The sequence below is a fragment of the Coffea arabica genome, chromosome 7c, assembly GCF_036785885.1.
Source record: "Coffea arabica cultivar ET-39 chromosome 7c, Coffea Arabica ET-39 HiFi, whole genome shotgun sequence".
Lineage (NCBI taxonomy): Eukaryota > Viridiplantae > Streptophyta > Magnoliopsida > Gentianales > Rubiaceae > Coffea > Coffea arabica.
This window is the reverse complement of record NC_092322.1, coordinates 15,179,876-15,196,766: the sequence shown is the minus strand read 5'-3', so window position 1 is coordinate 15,196,766 and position 16,891 is coordinate 15,179,876. Positions and strand designations below refer to the sequence as shown.

Genomic DNA, 16,891 nt, shown 5'->3' with positions numbered 1-16,891 from the left:
TTCTCTTGGCACATATATCTCCAACTGCAATAAACAGCTTAGGCAATAAAAGCGTTTTAATAACTCTCAAACTCCATTTGCACTCAAAGTTGTAATTTGGAAATTTTCAAATGTAGCACATTAGCTGAGTTTGGCATTTTATACATCCTCAACTTAAGCCACATTTCAACAATCATATAAAATCACTAAAAAAAAAAAAAAAAATTGGCACTACAGATGCTGTAATCGACAAAATTCTTATACACAAGACAACAAATCATTGCTCTGAACATTTTCCTTGGAGGTAGCAGAAAAGTCTAGCTTGAAGATGGATGGAAAATAGATGAGGCAAGAATAAGCAGCAGAATGCATTCTTACACCAACATGGTCTCATTTGAGGAATATAAGCACACGTACAAACGCAGCCATTTGTCGCTTCAGAACCTGCAGTCAGTCATGAACCAATGATTACAAGATCACGATCCTGACAGCTGACCCTTGAGCCTCTTCCATCGGCAAGCCTTTCTGTACAGTATGTGCTGTCAAAGATGGGTCCAAAGAATAAACTATCTTCGTCAGTCAGGAGGCATTCCCACCAGCCATCAGATTTCTTCTCACCAATGAAAATAAGCAATGGAGGGAAACAAAATCGACCACCTCCAGTGTTACATGATTGAAATCCAAAAGTAACATATGCCGTACATAATTACAATATCCTCATATTGATACAACATAATGCAAAATTTTACCACTGACCCTTTATGGAACCCCAGAAAGATGTTTGAAATGAATCCAACAAATGAACCAGTCCTCCTGCATCGCCCTCAATATAAGGAAGCTTTCATATGCTTTCACTTTGAGTCAATTTTCATGAATTCAATCTCTAACAGAACTCAAGCTCATAATATCCCATTCAAAACCTTTTGGTAATAATCATATTGACGTGTCCGCCATGCATCCAAGCTGCTGCTAATTAGAGAAAGCACCAAGGACACACATTGCTGCTAGACAACAACTTGTATCATAAAAAAGGAAATGCAAGAAGTTTAGAGAAATATCAAAAGCATCATAGAGTATCAAACCTCTTCAGTCAAACTAAGGTGAAAGCGTTTCCTCAAATTCTGAATTGCACGTGGACCACCCTTGAAACAGGGGAAACCGGAATCCTGATGCAGAGAGTATTTCAATTAGATAAAATCAACTGGGTAAGTTGATTTAATAGAGGTTGAAGGTTTGTATGTCTGTTACTCAACTAACAACAAAGCTATAGAACTTATAATAAACAAACTCTCACTTTTCATGCATCCTTCACATTAACAAGGAATAAAATCAGCGAAGATGAAAGTGTAATGTCTTCCTAAAGGTTCTAGCAATGATTAGTATTACAGCAAGTTATGGATTCAATCTGACTAGTACAGAAAGTATATAATTCATAATTGAACATCTCTGTCTACTCCATTATCAAGCAGAATTCTTTTTCAAAGATGCATTCAAGTCATAATCCCAAATGCACTTAAATCCTTGAAATTAGATAATCAGGTCTAAGTGTTTAATTCTATAACAGGTTCTAACTAAACTTTAGAAGTTCAGTATGTTAAGCATTTCTAATGTGGGGACCATGCTTGACACTTTTCCCCCAAATATGATCATCATAGAATGTACAAATTACTTTTAGAAGGACAGTAACATTTGTTTTTTTCTTTCCAATATCAGATACATCTAGATGAAAATGATCATAAATGAAAGAAATGAACCTTACAACTCAAGGACCACCTATTGTTTTGTCTAACTACAGTTACCAATCTGTAATTGATCTAGTGAATTATTCAATCAACCTTGATTTTAAGCACATAAGCCCATGTTTTATTTTAACAAAAACACAAAACAAACACTTCCATAGACTTGGATATCAAGGAATCAACAGCCTCAGGTCCCTTTATCATTCTAAATACTCTAGATCTCCTAAGTCAATTTCACACTGAAAAGACAAAGAACCACATGTGATATGTTGCACAACATAACAGCTCTTTAACACTAGGAAAAAAAAAAAAACTTTACTCATACCAGTATACCAAACCGGTAAAGTTTTACATCCAGAAAGTGCAGTAAAACAAGCAACAATGGAGAAAGTTTATCAAAGATTTTACCTGCACCATCTCAACAAGAAGAATTATCCGCTCTGCATGCTTACGGCATGTCAGGAACCCCTGAATACATAAGACCTGAATACACAGGACAAAAATCAAATCAAGCCCCAAATATATGCCTAGAGTTCTTGCAAGGGATGCAAAAGAGGAAGAAAGCAGTGCAGCAATAAATTCTACCTTAAAATAATCAAAAAATTCACTTGAAACTCCCTCAGCATCAGAATCCATGACCTACCATAGGCCAATGAACTAATGAACTTATTCAGGACCCAAAAAGAACACTTTAATAGAAACAAGAAATCTAAAATATGAAATTTTTGGTCAAACAGATAACAAGTAAAATATACAGTTACATATGTCTAAGATACTTACCTCAAGAAGTTCACGAGTTAATTTGAATGGTGCACTTTCAAAATTAACACCACCAGGTGAATTAGAGAGCATGAAGCCAAAATCAATATGTATGATATGACCTTCTTCATCCAACAAGAGGTTCCCATTATGCCGATCCTTTATCTGCATGTTGAATGCTAATGTAAGATGTCTGATACACTCACATCTGTCAAAGAGGAAAAATGATTGTGGCAGAGGGCGTAAAGAACTTTGATGAAATAAGTGAGTAATTTCACCCTCAGGTCATTCTTATTTCCAGCTCTTCCCATCATATTCTGTCTACTTTATCACTGCCTGAAACCCCAAAGTTTCAGTCGTTTTGCAGTCTACACATAAACAACCTCACCTGCGCCATCTAGGTCTCCATGAAATCCTACATTTTTTTGTCCTTAAATTACAATTTAACAGAAAGGCAGTATCCATCACAAAAAATGCAGGTCTCTATGCTTGAAGGATGAAAGCAATTTCCTAATGAATGGCTAGATGACAATCAACATAGTATTGCTCGTACACTTTCACAAAATGCATAAATAAAATACGATTTGGATCAAAATCAAATCCAAACAACCACCCCTGACAGCAAACAATATTTTGTGTGCCTCATTCTGAGAGAATTTGACACATATATCAAAATATCCTAAGCTAAGATCACTAACTTATTAATTCTTGGAATAAGAGAAGAACCAAGAAAAACAATACAGCTGAGAGAATGTAGGAACCTCAATATCAAGCAGCCAATCTTTTAACATACTTCTTAATTTTCTAGGCACATTCAAGAAAAAACACATAACATACACACACATACAAAGAGGGGAGGGGATGTACCTGTAAAAGGTAGCAAACAAGGGAGTATCCCGCCATGCTTTCAACAAAATTTCTCTGCGATTCAAATGCACAAACCAATTACAAAATTTAGTCTAATAAAATGTTTGGCTCAATTTTAATCCAACAACACGCAAGCATTCAACAAAAGGATAGCAAATGACATTAGGAGCAAAAGTTGCTGACTTCACAGTTCGCAAAATTTACAAAAGGTGTGGGCTAAAGGTTAAAAAAACCCCGTAAGACCTTATCCTACCAACCTGAAGCTGAGTATATTAACCCAGTAATATTATTCCACACTGCAGCCTGAATCAAGCCTGTCAATAACTGGGACCCCAGCCTCACACCCAATGCACTTTCTTATCATTCTTTTTGCACTCATGGTAGATCTTGAACAAAATGAAAGAGCTCCCTCCAACAGTCTCTCTCTTGCTAGTATTAACAACTATTAAGAGAGAAATGCTATGCATGCCAATGATTTGAAGACACATCAAAGACAATATCATAAACTTTATTCTTATGAGACACAGAAGGATCTAATCCAACATCAAATTAGGTTCATCGTCTAACGTTCCCATGCAACTTTCCCCACAAATTTTCTTCTAAGAACCCACATCAATCATCTGTCATTTAAAACAAAGGATTCAATACTTTAACAGTCTCTTTTACTCTCCCCAAAAAAGCTCTAGGTATTCATGGAAAAAATGCCAATCCAAATACGCCATCTAAACATTTTTGACAGAATAAAAGTCAGGTCTTATAAATGGAAAAGCATATGAGTGAGTAGAAAGACGTAACTAGATATCCCAATTTACTTGTTCCATTCTGGATTTTTTGCATAATTATTTTTCTTCCCAAAGATTGGTCTCGTGTTTTTAATTTTCACACATTATGTCTGATATGCAAGACAATTATTTTCCCAATCATTGTGATGGATGGACCTCTTAATTGAAATTATTGGACAGTACATGATTGCAGATAACCATAAAGTGTGCTTAGCCAAGGCATATAAGAGAAAACTTAGTATCTGATTACCCAGTCACCTGGCTTTCAGAAGGGCCACAAAGTCCACAACCCTACCCCAGAATCCAACCAAGCCTCAACCCCATTACTTCTCTATGTAATTAGGTAATACAAATGTCAATGGTAAAAGGAAATAAGGATCAATTAGTGAAATTACACATCCTTGGTGTCACATCCAATCCAATTTACACTGCAAAACAATTAATGGATCAGGTTGCCAAGTTCACTTTCTATTGAACCACTTCTTAAAATTTTTCTCAATAAAAGTTGAAACACAAACAAAAAATTTGATGCTGTCTTCCTTTTAGTTCCATTTTTATTTATATAATTTGGTTGTGTTAATTAACAAAAGATAAAGTTTAATTAGTTGAGAGATCAGGATTTATTTTCCTACCAACGAACTTATTCCAGCCTTCTGGGTTGGTTCATTTACGCTTTCCAATTTTGGTTTGTTTTCTTTCTTGTTAGTTGGGTAGTCACTTGATTGTGTGCCTTTATGTAAAACTCATTTTGTTCAACAAGTTAAAAATCTCATTAATAGCCTCTCAACTCTCAAGTAAAGCAATCCAAAATCAAGTGCAGACTTTGAATAAGCATATCCAATAAAATAATAACCATTCAACATTCACATGCATAATAAGGCTAATTGATTTTGTTTTAACTTCATTTCAAAGTTTATCAAGACCATTTAGATTTGAGGCGTTTCAGGAACCCAACCACATATTGCCATATAAATAAGTTTAAGCATTTCAAGCTAGGTATTAGACATCTTCACCATATAGTATACTTTTTTACCATTATTAGTATGAAATAATTAAGATGGTTATCTAGCAATAGGTTATGGATGCCTGAAAAGCCTGAATTCAGGATGGTCATGACAGAAGTTAGTCCCTCCTTGAATATTTCTATTACACCTGTTACTTATATGGTATGAAAACTAAAAATAATAATCATATGCATAATTGGTCTTATTTTTTAAAATTTTTCCAAAGAAAAACCAAAACCACAACATGCCTCTGGCTTTAGTTTAGTTGCATTTTTCAATTATTCATGTAAAAATTTAGACAGCCAACATAGTCAAGTTTGTCAAAACAAAAGCCAAAATCATGAAGAGCCTTTAGCTTTGGTTTAGTTGCATTTTTGGATTTTTCACGTAGAACTATAGACAGCCAATATCATCAAGTTGCTACAGTTCAGTAACTCCCATCTTTTATTTTTCTAAGCCTGAAGATATTACTCAAAGAAAATGACAAAGATTTTCAACTGCTTTCAGATACCAAATGCAGTGAAAAATACAATGCCTGGCCCAACCATTTAATGACAACATATTGCAACTACAAAGCAAAAGTGCACTACAGTCCCTAAACAACTCTAATAGAAGTAGGAACAACTTCAAAATTAACAAACTGTTTCAAATACTGCCGCCATAAGCAAGGAAAATCTAAGGACAAATACGACCCAAAAGCATGACGAAAGATCAGAAAAATGGTACAAGTAAAGGAAAACAGAGAGATCACAGAAAAAGCAAGAGTATGAAACACAAACAAACCACAATCATACAGAAATTCCTTGTCTTTAAGAGTAAATCACCTGTGCAAGCTTAAAACTTGGAGAATTTTCTTGATACTTGGCAACAAAAAAATCCCGCAAACTGCTAATATTGGAATACCTACTTTTAATTGAGTGAATTGAAGCCTGCAGAAATAACAATCAAACAACAAGATTGAGCACATTAAATAACCAAGATTATGTTATAGGAGAATGAGCAACTAAAATCACAAACATACTGTGTCGGTTAAAGTTTCGATTAGTGCTGAATAAGAGGACGTAACCAAAACTTCATACGGACGCAACCAGAGAGGAAGGCCAGCTTCCTGGAATATATCTGCCATTTTGAGGTCAAGGAAAAGATCATAACCACATCTGAAGTATGTGATGAGCCAAAATTTGAACTGAACATATGTAGGCAAACCCCACCACCACAGCCCAGGATAAAAAGATCCATAACTTGTTAAATTAGGAAAAGAGCGCCCCAAGAAGAACAAAATATAAACCAGAACAAAGTTGGTTTTGTATTACTAGATTTTCACCTTCCTTTGATGCCCGATGAATAAACTTTCACTCAATGATATACAAGTGCACAGTGTTGAAGTGAGAACAAATATGTGAATTGGAATATCAGATATAAATAAACAAGAAAATCAAAAGTAGCCAAGAAAATGGAAAAGAAAAAATCTAAGAGCAAACAAGTACTCACCATGAAAGTGGGAGATAAGCTGTACAGCCAGATGCTCTTGTCTACAATCATCACCGCTCTTTACTACTATCTGCCCCAAAGTAGAAAATTTTTTAGAAGCCAGATCAAACAAATGATGGTGGTGCAATCCAAGACACTAAGTAGCATATGAAGACAGACCAAGCTTCTAAGAAGCCAAATGACCCAGGAAGGCAAACAACTCACGTGAATAAACACATAAAAGAGAAGAAGGAACAGAATAAAAGAAATTTGAAGTTTATAAGAATAAAAATGCCAGTATATTCCCAGAAACATGCCACACGCTGGCATGTAATTTTGCAGCAAGAACTTGAAAATAATACTACTACTCACAATTAATGCACTTGTCCAGAATGGTTTTGAAGAATAAAACCCAAAAGACATAGTAAAGACTAGTGCTTGAAGGCACACCCAATGTGCGTGCACCTAATAAAAAGATATTAAAATTATTAGAATTATTTTTGTTAGAAAGTAGTAGTTTAAAAGGTTCAACTGTGCCAAAGAAGTGTTTTAGTATTATAGGAAAGTGATAGTTTGTTATGGAGAAATGGCACTTAATTTCAACAATTGTAAGGATGTGAAGTAGTTTTAGGAAAGTAGGTAGTTAAAGTGATGTAGCTGTCTAAAGAAATAAGGGTATATTTGGCAATACATTAAGTGATACATATTGTTTACACCAATCCCTCCCTCTGGTTTTATATATAGTAGGATAACAACCAATGATCCACAGTTTCATGTCTTGCCCTCCAGTGAAACATGGTTAAAGTGAAGTTGCAAATAAAAATGGTACCAAATTTGTGTTCATTTTAACATGTTCTGATACATTCAAGGCATTAAGAAATCTCAGAAGCATGCATGTGCAGGAGCGTAAAACAAAAAACCCCTATTGTGCGGGATCATCACAAATGATTATGGGCTTGTATCCAAGAGCTTCTTCCTTTTTAAAGCAGATTATTGAGAATCAGCAGAAAAGAACAAAAGCATGTTTCTGTTTCATATGCTCTGGAAAGTTAAAAAGCTATCTTCAAAGCACCTCAAAGTCTGCTTCATATAATCAGCTCTCAAAGCTGAAGCTACAAGGCAATTGAAAGCACCACAAACCAACCCAGAAAAAAAGGAAAGAAAATATTAGGCTATAATCAGTGATCTAAAGCTTTTAAAATGACGAGTCTGATTTCAAACTATTGAGAACGATACTCCAAAAACCCAGTCAAATTCCAAGTTCTACATCCTACAATAAGCCAGATAATGTATCATTCACTGATGGCTTCTTGCTCCCAACCACACACCATGGTCAGGCCAAAGCAAGCTCAACAGTGACCTCAGATGTAAGTCATCCAATATGCAAAACCATATTTACACAAATAGATACGAGTTCACGCATGCTAACTGGCCAACTGCTCCAGTACATCATGGTTGGAGAAGCCTCATTTGAAAGCTTCCCTTCCCAAGTTTCTTATGCACATGTCATCAACGTTTTTCCTAAGCTAGATCATATGAACATTGTTAACCCATCATCCACTCTTCAAGTTTTTTGCATTAACACATTCATGAACTAGCCCCTTATGCCAGCCATCATGCATCTGATGTCTGTACCCCCAATACATTCTGAACTAACAGTTCCATTACAAACATTTCACACAGTATTTAATCCACAATTCCTTTCATAAATGGCCAAACATCAGTCAACAGCAGAACATCTGTCGGCACATAAACCTTTAATTCTTTGATAGCACGAAAACAATCCATGTTTCAAGGTTTCTGTGAATCAGAGAAAACTGCACCCCCCACTATTCTAAATCATTGAATCCTTCTGCTGCGGAGAAGCCAGTAAATTGAGGTCAACACTAATGTGACTCTAAGCTAACAAGACTCTTTAAGTTATTAGACTTTTTACGTTATTAGACTTCTCAAAGCAGCCAATCAATAGAACTATACAACCCAAAAATACTTTACAGGTAAGGAATTCATAATTAAAATGTGGAAGTTAAAATCTAGAAACAGCAAAGGAGGGAATTTTTAGTCAGCAACAACCAGTTATTTAATAAAACGGAGGAGAGGGAAAAAAAGATCGTAAGAAATCCAGAAAACTTACCGAACGCAAATCCCAACCAGGTAATTTTCCATAATCTGAGGCTTTGCGTATTCTCTCTTTTTTTACCTCCCAAAGTTCACCTGACAATGCATCAGTTTCCTTTGGAATACCTCCATTTGCAGTCTGTTTTGTAACCGGATAAAAATAAGTGAATGTTAGGGGACACTAACAATACTAGTACATTCAGCTAGACTACCTTTGATTTTGCATCTGATGAATCCTGACCAGCTCCTTTAAGAGGGAGTCCAGGAGGTGCTTCTCCTTTCAATGCAGCTGCCTGTGAAAAGGTACATTTATGAACACAATGAAATCCCAAGTCAGACAAAATCATACAGATGAAAATAAATATGCAAGGTAACAGGTCCCCAATCAAGCAAAGCATGTCTGTTTCTGATCACTAAAGGCCTTTGTAGAAGAAGCCAAAAAAGGGAATCCAAAAGAAATAAGTCATCAAAGAACATTACTTGAACTATTTACCACAATAGAACAAAAATTCTGAATTACCCTGAGTAAACACCACTCAAATGCATATGCTTTAAATCACATATATCTTCAAGCATGTCACACCATTAACCTAAAAGCCAACCACACTAGAACAAATGTCATTATAATATGCTTCATATGCTTTACAATTTTCATTTCATTTCCCTCCTATATAATTAAAATTAAATACTAGAACTTAAAAAACCAAAAAAAAATTCTGAAATCTTTCAGTCAACTCAATTAACTGACTTGATCAAAGTGTTTGAAAACTTTGACCAATAACAAAACTTCAGTTCACCAGAAAAAAACCAACTCATCACCAATGTAGGATGATACTATCAGAACGGCACAAGACCCATATAACATAAGATAAATACATGACTCCAACTGACATGATGATGCAAAAAAATATAATCATACTCGTAAGAACTGTTCAGACATTTTTTCATTGGCATCACCAAAAAAGATATCCACCAGGAAAAGGAATGACAAAATAACAGATCACAGTTCCAACAATGCCCTCTCTGGGATCCAAACTTTGTATCCAGACAGTATAAGTTAAATGAAAAAGCAGCCAACTATGCCATAACTTGCACATTCAAAACAAAATCAAACTTGTATTATTAAATAGGCTCTTAAAATCATTCTAAAACCATAGGAGTTCCAAGGTATTCTTCACCACTCTGCAAGTCCCAAAGTTTACTAAAAAATTGACCCAAATGTGCACATAATGATCAATTTCAGTGAGAGCAGAACATGTCAATAAAGCATGTTGAGAAAGCAAGAATACAGCTATTTTTATGAAAATAAAAAATATAAATATGAAAAAAGAGAGCAATAATGCCACAAACTTCATAGAGAACTGACACCAGTAGAATCTTACAATTGCTATGAACTTTAGAGAGAACTACCCATTTGTACAGAAATGACAGAAATTGAAAGAAACAAAAGAATATAAAATTAGAAGTAAACTCTCTTGCCATAATCAAACACCAAATTTAAATTTTTAAAAACAGAAAAGCAGACAGCCAGAACAAACGGTACCTTCACTTCTTCTATAGCTACTGTACTTGGAACACGACGGTGTTCTCTCCTCCTAGGTGGCTCTTGGTCAACTATATCATCCATGCTAACCCCAGGATCTGCTGTCAACGAAACCTTCACCCACTCCAAATCCAAACCCTCCCTCAGCAGCGAAGCATGAGTTGCAAATTCTTTGTTTTGGCCACCACTTGAAGGAGTAATTTCAGGGCGGCAAAAGTGAATTTCTGAGTTTGATTGACTCTCCACAGAAAGATTCACATGAACAAATTTTACTTTGGCCTCCCATAACTGAGTCATTGCCTCATCTATTGCCTGAGAAGTAGACTTAGACATTCGATCATAACCACTATGGTACATATCAGGCCCAGTCCATAAAGGATATGCCCAAGGTGGTGGCTTTGGCAATAATGCATCTCCATTGGCCAAAGGTATACCTCCTTTAGAAAGCTTTTGACTGTTTGAAACATCCTTTGAGTTGCTATTAGAAAAAAAATTCAATATAATAGAAATATTAGTTCACATCATTTGATATCATATTTAGTGGAAGAAGTGGAACTAGCTTCTAAGGCTAATGCAGTTCTATGAATTACCTTGCAGTTTCACTTTTCAGAACTTCAACGCAGATCAAATATGGAGCCTTTTCCCTAGAATTTAAAAGAACAGCTTCATCTACAGGTATATGAACTACACGATATGTTCCCTTTCCCGTTGGGAAACAAATACCTATGATACAAGCAAAATCACTAATGTCAAAGTATTAAACATGCCTCAAGAAGCAAAAAAATTTCTCCTTTCCAAAAAAAAAAATTCTAACAAATAAAATGACCTATCTTTCTCAGGAAAAAATCTCCCGTATCTCCCCTTGGGCACAGCCAAGAGGAACCAAGAGGAATAACAAAATTAAATTGGAGGAAACAATTCCAAGCATTAAGAAGTCATAGTCTAGAACTTCTTTTAAAGGAAATAAAAGCTGTAACAACCTCTAAAAACAAAACCACATACACAACATATGCAAGTAACAACAGGCTCTAGGAAGAATTGCATCTCAAGTAGTAATCTACTGATCAATTGTAATGGGAGGTGCACTACTAATAAATTGATATTTTAAGCAGAGAACTCACCAAGTGAGATGAATATAATACAATAAATACAGATCAGAGGAGCAAAATAAATGGACGTCTCAAGATAGAGAGAAGAGAAAAAAAAAAATCCACCTAGAAGGGTCTCCCAAGCAAATTATACTCGCATAACTAAAGTACAGTAGAAAGCAGTACACAACCATATCAAATGACACCCTGCGAATTTTTATCCTTTACATCAAACAGGAGACTGTAAACAAAAAAACAGACCACAACTTTAAAAGTGTGCAACAATTATAAATTATCTATATTCTATCATATCGCCCTATATCAGCAAATTCACAAGCTTTTAACTTGTTCCAAGATGCCATTTGCTTTTATTCTAAATATTCACTAAGAACCTCTATTAATGTGAAAGAAAAATTTCCAAATAAATCTGGCTGTAGAGAGCATACTGAAAAGAATAAAACAATAAGCCCTATTATGTTTAATCAATGTCCTCTCCGAATTGTACAATTGACCTGTTCCCAAATGACTTTGAACACCTAATTTTAGCTTTTGATTCTAAAAAATACTACTTTTTCTGTTCTCAAATTCTTTTAAAAACCTGCTTTTAGCTTTTCTTGGAGGCACAGCTTTCGGCTTCTGATTTTAAAAAATGCTACTTTTTTCTGTTCTTGATTACTTTTTAAGACCTGCTTCTAGCTTTTTTGGAAGCAAAAAAAAAAGGCTGAAAATCAGCAGCATCCAAACAGCTGCTTTTGAATCCCGATTCTGCTTTTCAGAATCGCAAGCAATTGACAGCAAGCCCAATCATAATCACTCCAACCCAAATAGCAAGAGAAATTCTTTTGAAACCATAAACTAATAGAAACATTTATTGTGCTCTCGCCATCATAGAGACTCTGCAAAAGATTCAGCAATCGCATGATACTTAAGCAGATTTTGGCTAGGAAAGAAAACAAACAAGTATCTGTTGAGACATCAAATTCTAATTTAAATAATCACTTTTTTGCAATGCAATACCATGAGAAGATGGAGAAACACAGAGAATTTTGAAGAAAAAAAAGAGCATCAGTGGCCTTGTCCTTAGGTTATTTATAAACCATTACAATAGACACCCACAGTTGAAATGATTACGAAGCATCTCAAAAGAAGAAAAAGAAATGAGTAAACTACCCAAACTACTTTACATACCTCCACTACTCTGGGCAGCAGCTATATGTGCATTAATCTCCACAAGTGACTAGAAACAGAGAAGCACAATTTCAGTAACTATGATATATTTCTGGACAAATTAATCTGGGCAAACCACAAGGATAACAAACCTCGCAAAGAGCACTTTTACGATCTTCAATTGGAAATACATCTACTAAGGCAAAAGAAGTCTCACATAATGATTGCACAAAATCAAGTGATGCATGATACCCCCCTTTCCGAAAATGTGATGCAGCATTATTTGGAAGTGGCGGTTTAGCAATTAATTTCTCATTCTCCTGCTTTGGTGAGGCAGGACATTTCTGCAAAGTGAAACAGCATTAGGAACCACATAAAAAAAAAATAAAAAAATAAAGAGATGGGGAAATAGAACGAGGCAAATGCCAAAATCTATTCCTAATCAAACATGCATTCATACTTTCTACAAGTTGCAAGAACAAGGCCAAATGTACAAAAGATTTCTCCAAAGAGTAGAAGCATATTGTCTAAAGGCACCTAGAGGCATGCCTATGTGCTGAGGTGAAGCTAGGTGCAGTACATGTGCCTCCCCCTGACAAGGCAAAGCACTTGTGACGAGCAGGGACATACTAATGATATACAATCATCACAAGCCACTTATATGGTTTCTATATATCAGCCTTTAACCATAATGGTCATACATTCACAGCTCATGCATTGGACAATGAATTGTCTACTGCCAAGGGAATCCTTGCATTTCAATGAAGTCAGTTAACCATGAAACTGTCGTGATTTGTCACCCAATTCCTACAAGTCTCCCTCATTGAACAAATGAGAGAGTGTAACAAGGGACCAAAACCAACCCCAGCACTTCAATGGATACCATTAACCACAAAGATATTAATAAATTTTCCGAGGAAAGATACTATACATCGCCACAGCCACCAAAAGCATACAACCAATTTTCCCTTAAAAGACAACTCAAAAAGTCAAAAAGCACTAAATGGTCCAAAGTAAAGATCCATCTTTACTCCACAGATGCATGACAGACTAGACATGTAAGCATGACCAAGGTTTTTATTGTCTCTATCTGTAATATACTTGTGTGCAAAAGACCACCCGTGAAGTATTATAAGCTTCGTTGTGTTAGAGAATGTTTATATTACATATAAGGGATAAATGGTGATAAAGAATATCCATAAATAATTAAAGTATTAGCATCAGAAACAGATATTTGGCATACAACCACAGTAACAGTGTGTCTGATGAAGCTGAACCCCCATCCCCCCTAACAGAAGCCAGGGGAAGGAGGAGGTCCCAACTTCTGCTTACGATACTGCTTTAAGAACTGGATTGAGGATTTCTGATGATAGAATCTGTTCTTTACCATTATTGAAGCATTAGCCACCTAACAAAAGGTTCTGCCTTTCAAAAGGGTACAAATCTCAATCACCAAAGAAAACCATAAAGCCAGATTTTTCACTTTCAGTTCCTACAGGATCCCCTTTATTTGAAAGGATTATGCAAAGGAGTTCAGAAAATCTGTTACAGAAGTTCAAAATGATGATTACACAATTAAGCATATAGAAACATATTAAAACTTGAACATCTGATGACTTTGACTGACTCTCAACAATACCATAAAGAAAGGCCAAAACACCATCTCATGTTGAACTCTGAATCATTACAGAATTTTCTGAAACAAACATTGTTTAAAAACCAAAAAAGTAACGTCACAATCAATATTTCTAGATGATAACACCACCAATGGAGACACTAAATTACAATTACAAGCAGTAAGAAACAGTCAAAAGGAGAAAAAAAAGTTGTGGACTAACCTCCTTGTTCTTTTTTGAACCAAAAAGCTCTGAGTCTTCGACAGAGCGATCACGATCCCTAAACAGCTTTCGAAAAAATTTCTCTGTTCCGGGACTGCTTTCAAGGAAATTGCTGCCATTGCTGTTTTCTTGTACTGCAGGAGACTTAGGATCCTCAGGATGCACCCGAAATATCCTGCGGAACAATGAAAAATCCAAATGCTCATCTTCCTCACCATTTGGTTGCCCCTTCCCATCCTCCTGGCTCCTGTCATTCATATCTTTCTTATCCTCAAATCTTTCTTTAAAGAATTTTTTGAAGAAACCTTCTTTTTCATCATCTTCAGAATTTTTTCGCGTTCTTTCTTCATCATCATTTCTTTCACCAACATCCTTCTTTTCCTCAAATTTCTCCTTGAAAAGCTTCCGGAAAAATCCTTCTTTACCATCATCATCCCCAGATTTTGACCCTGCTTTTTCCTCGGCATCGTTTTTACTGTCACGAAATATCCGCTTAAAGAACCCATCTGAGCTTGATGTAAGCTCCTCTTCTTCATCCTTACTGTCTTTTAAAAACCTCCTGAAGAACCCATCCTTCTCTGACTCATCGTCAGACTTATCCATAGATTTCCTAGAATCTTCATCCCTATTATCTCCGAGCAACCTCTTGAAAAAACCCTCCTCTTTTTTCGCTGGTTCCTCATCATTATCAAGTGATTTCCTAGAATCATCATCTCTACTACTATCTCTACGCAACCTTTTAAAAAACCCTTCCTTCTCAGGCTCCACTTCATCTTTGCCCGCTACTTTCCTGACATCTTCATCCCTACTATCCCTCAATAACCTCTTAAAAAACCCATCTTTCTCTGACTCTTCCTCATCCTTGTCCACTGACTTCCTGAATAGTAGAGCATCCCGCATTTTTGGTCCTGGAATAAACTTCTTAAAGATCTTATTCTCTTCTGGCGATGACACCTTGCTATTAAGGTTTTGATTACTTCCACCACCATCATCCTGCTGTAAATTATTACCAGAAGTAGGCGAAAGTGACATAGACCGCTGTGTTGAGGGAGGTGATGATGTCAGAGACAGCAGCTTCTGTTTTGAAGAAAGTAACCTATTCAGCATTTGATTCTTCCCCATTGGGCTTGACGAAGCAGCATTTTGTGGCCTAATCAAGGGCGGCCACTCACCCATCAAAGTGGCAGCAATCTGACACTTCTCCTGAATCCTACTAATCCCATCATTATCATCGTTGTCCTCAAGCTCCGACATCAAAAACCAATGCACTTTAAGAGCAATTTGGAGTGATTTAGAGCAAATATCAATCACAAACTTATCCAAGGAGGGGCTTGGCTTGTAAATGAGCATATAACATATCTGGAACAAGTAACTCTCGATACCCGGAAGTGGCAAAGTATACATTCTATTACACAAGTAATCCCTAACACCTGCATGATCATGCTTGTACAGGTAGCTGACAGCAATCCACTCACAGAAAAACGCCGAGTCAAAGAATCGGATAAGCCACCCACTCTCACCGATGTTCTCACTGGTCAGAATGGTTCGAGTAATCTCCCGAGGTGACTCGGCTGGTTCCCCTATTAATCCTCTCGCTAATCCTAACAGCTTCGCCATTTTACATCTTCATAAAACCCAAACCCTAAATCTCACAACACTATCCTCTCCTCCATCTATATAAACTCAAATGTATTCGTATATCTATCTACCTACACCTATATATTCACAGAAAAATTTTGAAAACCCTAGCTAGTTCAATTGCACTAAATTGAACACACTAAGGTTCTGAATTCAGTAGATTTTCAATTCAATTCAGCTCCCGATGATGTCAAGATGATTCTGAGAGGAAAAAAAAAAGAAGATGAATAAAAAGTTGAATTTTTTGCGAATTCTGAATTTACCCCATTTTTTGCTAAATTTTGAAATGAGAGAGATCGGAACAGGAAGTGGAAAGAAGAGAGAGAGAAATGAGGAAGTTACCGCAGACGACGTCGTTTACAAGGTCTCCGCGAGTTGAATTGATCCCGTCGGCAGCGAGAAGATGAAGAAACCGGGGAGTTGAGCTGGTGGTGATCGGCAGCGTTTTGGTCAAGAAAAAATATTGAAATTTTGAAGTGGAAATGGGGAATACTATGGTGGGGGCTAACGTGCGCGTGATCGGTTGGTGGTGATGTAAGACTATTTTACTACTATTTCTTTTTTTTTTTAATCATTTTAATTTCTTTTTTTCCTTTTTTTATGTTTTCTATTGTTAGCAGTAAGTAAATAAGGTCGTTAGAAAATATTCAAAATTCAAATTTTTTTTGTTCTTTAGTCACGGTGAATTCAAATTTTTCTTTAGCTTGCCATGAATATTTAAAATAACTACTGAAATTTGGACATCTCTATTTGTATATAAATTAGATTATTAAATATTTGGATTCTTAGATAATTTTAAATGTTTTATGAAACTAAAATGATAGTTGTACTCTTAAAAGTTTGCTCTAGATGAATGTGTGATTAGGAACATTGATGATTATTACAAATGGATTATCAGA

At 35.9% G+C, this 16,891-nt stretch overlaps 1 protein-coding gene across 4 annotated transcripts; it reads right to left on the bottom strand.

Annotated features, from left to right (window-relative positions):
• Positions 1–76: 76 nt before the first annotated feature.
• LOC113698587 (phosphatidylinositol 4-kinase beta 1-like) lies at positions 77–16,509 on the bottom strand. 4 transcript variants are annotated; one of them, XM_027218457.2, is made up of 17 exons: positions 16,335–16,507; positions 14,355–16,193; positions 12,669–12,860; positions 12,538–12,586; positions 10,852–10,984; positions 10,262–10,739; positions 8,931–9,011; positions 8,735–8,857; positions 6,622–6,691; positions 6,152–6,249; positions 5,955–6,059; positions 3,345–3,398; positions 2,499–2,642; positions 2,304–2,357; positions 2,127–2,201; positions 1,062–1,145; positions 77–980 (listed from the first exon to the last, which is right to left on the bottom strand). In XM_027218457.2, the coding sequence occupies exons 2-17, from the start codon at positions 15,969–15,971 to the stop codon at positions 879–881; spliced, it is 3,459 nt and encodes a 1,152-aa protein (XP_027074258.1). In that variant the 5' UTR covers positions 15,972–16,193; positions 16,335–16,507; the 3' UTR covers positions 77–878. The 4 variants fall into 4 exon arrangements, 2 of the variants coding, with proteins under 2 accessions (XP_027074258.1, XP_027074259.1); XM_027218458.2 differs by lacking the exon at positions 2,304–2,357 and having other exon boundaries at positions 2,127–2,186; positions 16,335–16,509; XR_003450240.2 differs by lacking the exons at positions 77–980; positions 1,062–1,145 and having other exon boundaries at positions 2,150–2,201; positions 2,304–2,375; positions 16,335–16,498.
• Positions 16,510–16,891: the final 382 nt, after the last annotated feature.

Coding starts and splice junctions, on each gene's coding strand:
- LOC113698587 (XM_027218457.2), bottom strand. CDS start 15,971: ATGGCGAAGCTGTTAGGATTAGCGAGAGGATTAATAGGGGAACCAGCC. Junction 6,250..6,621: donor GCTTATCTCCCACTTTCATG/GTGAGTACTTGT, acceptor TCAAAATGGCAG/ATATATTCCAGGAAGCTGGC. Junction 1,146..2,126: donor TTCTTGTTGAGATGGTGCAG/GTAAAATCTTTG, acceptor TCTCTGCATCAG/GATTCCGGTTTCCCCTGTTT.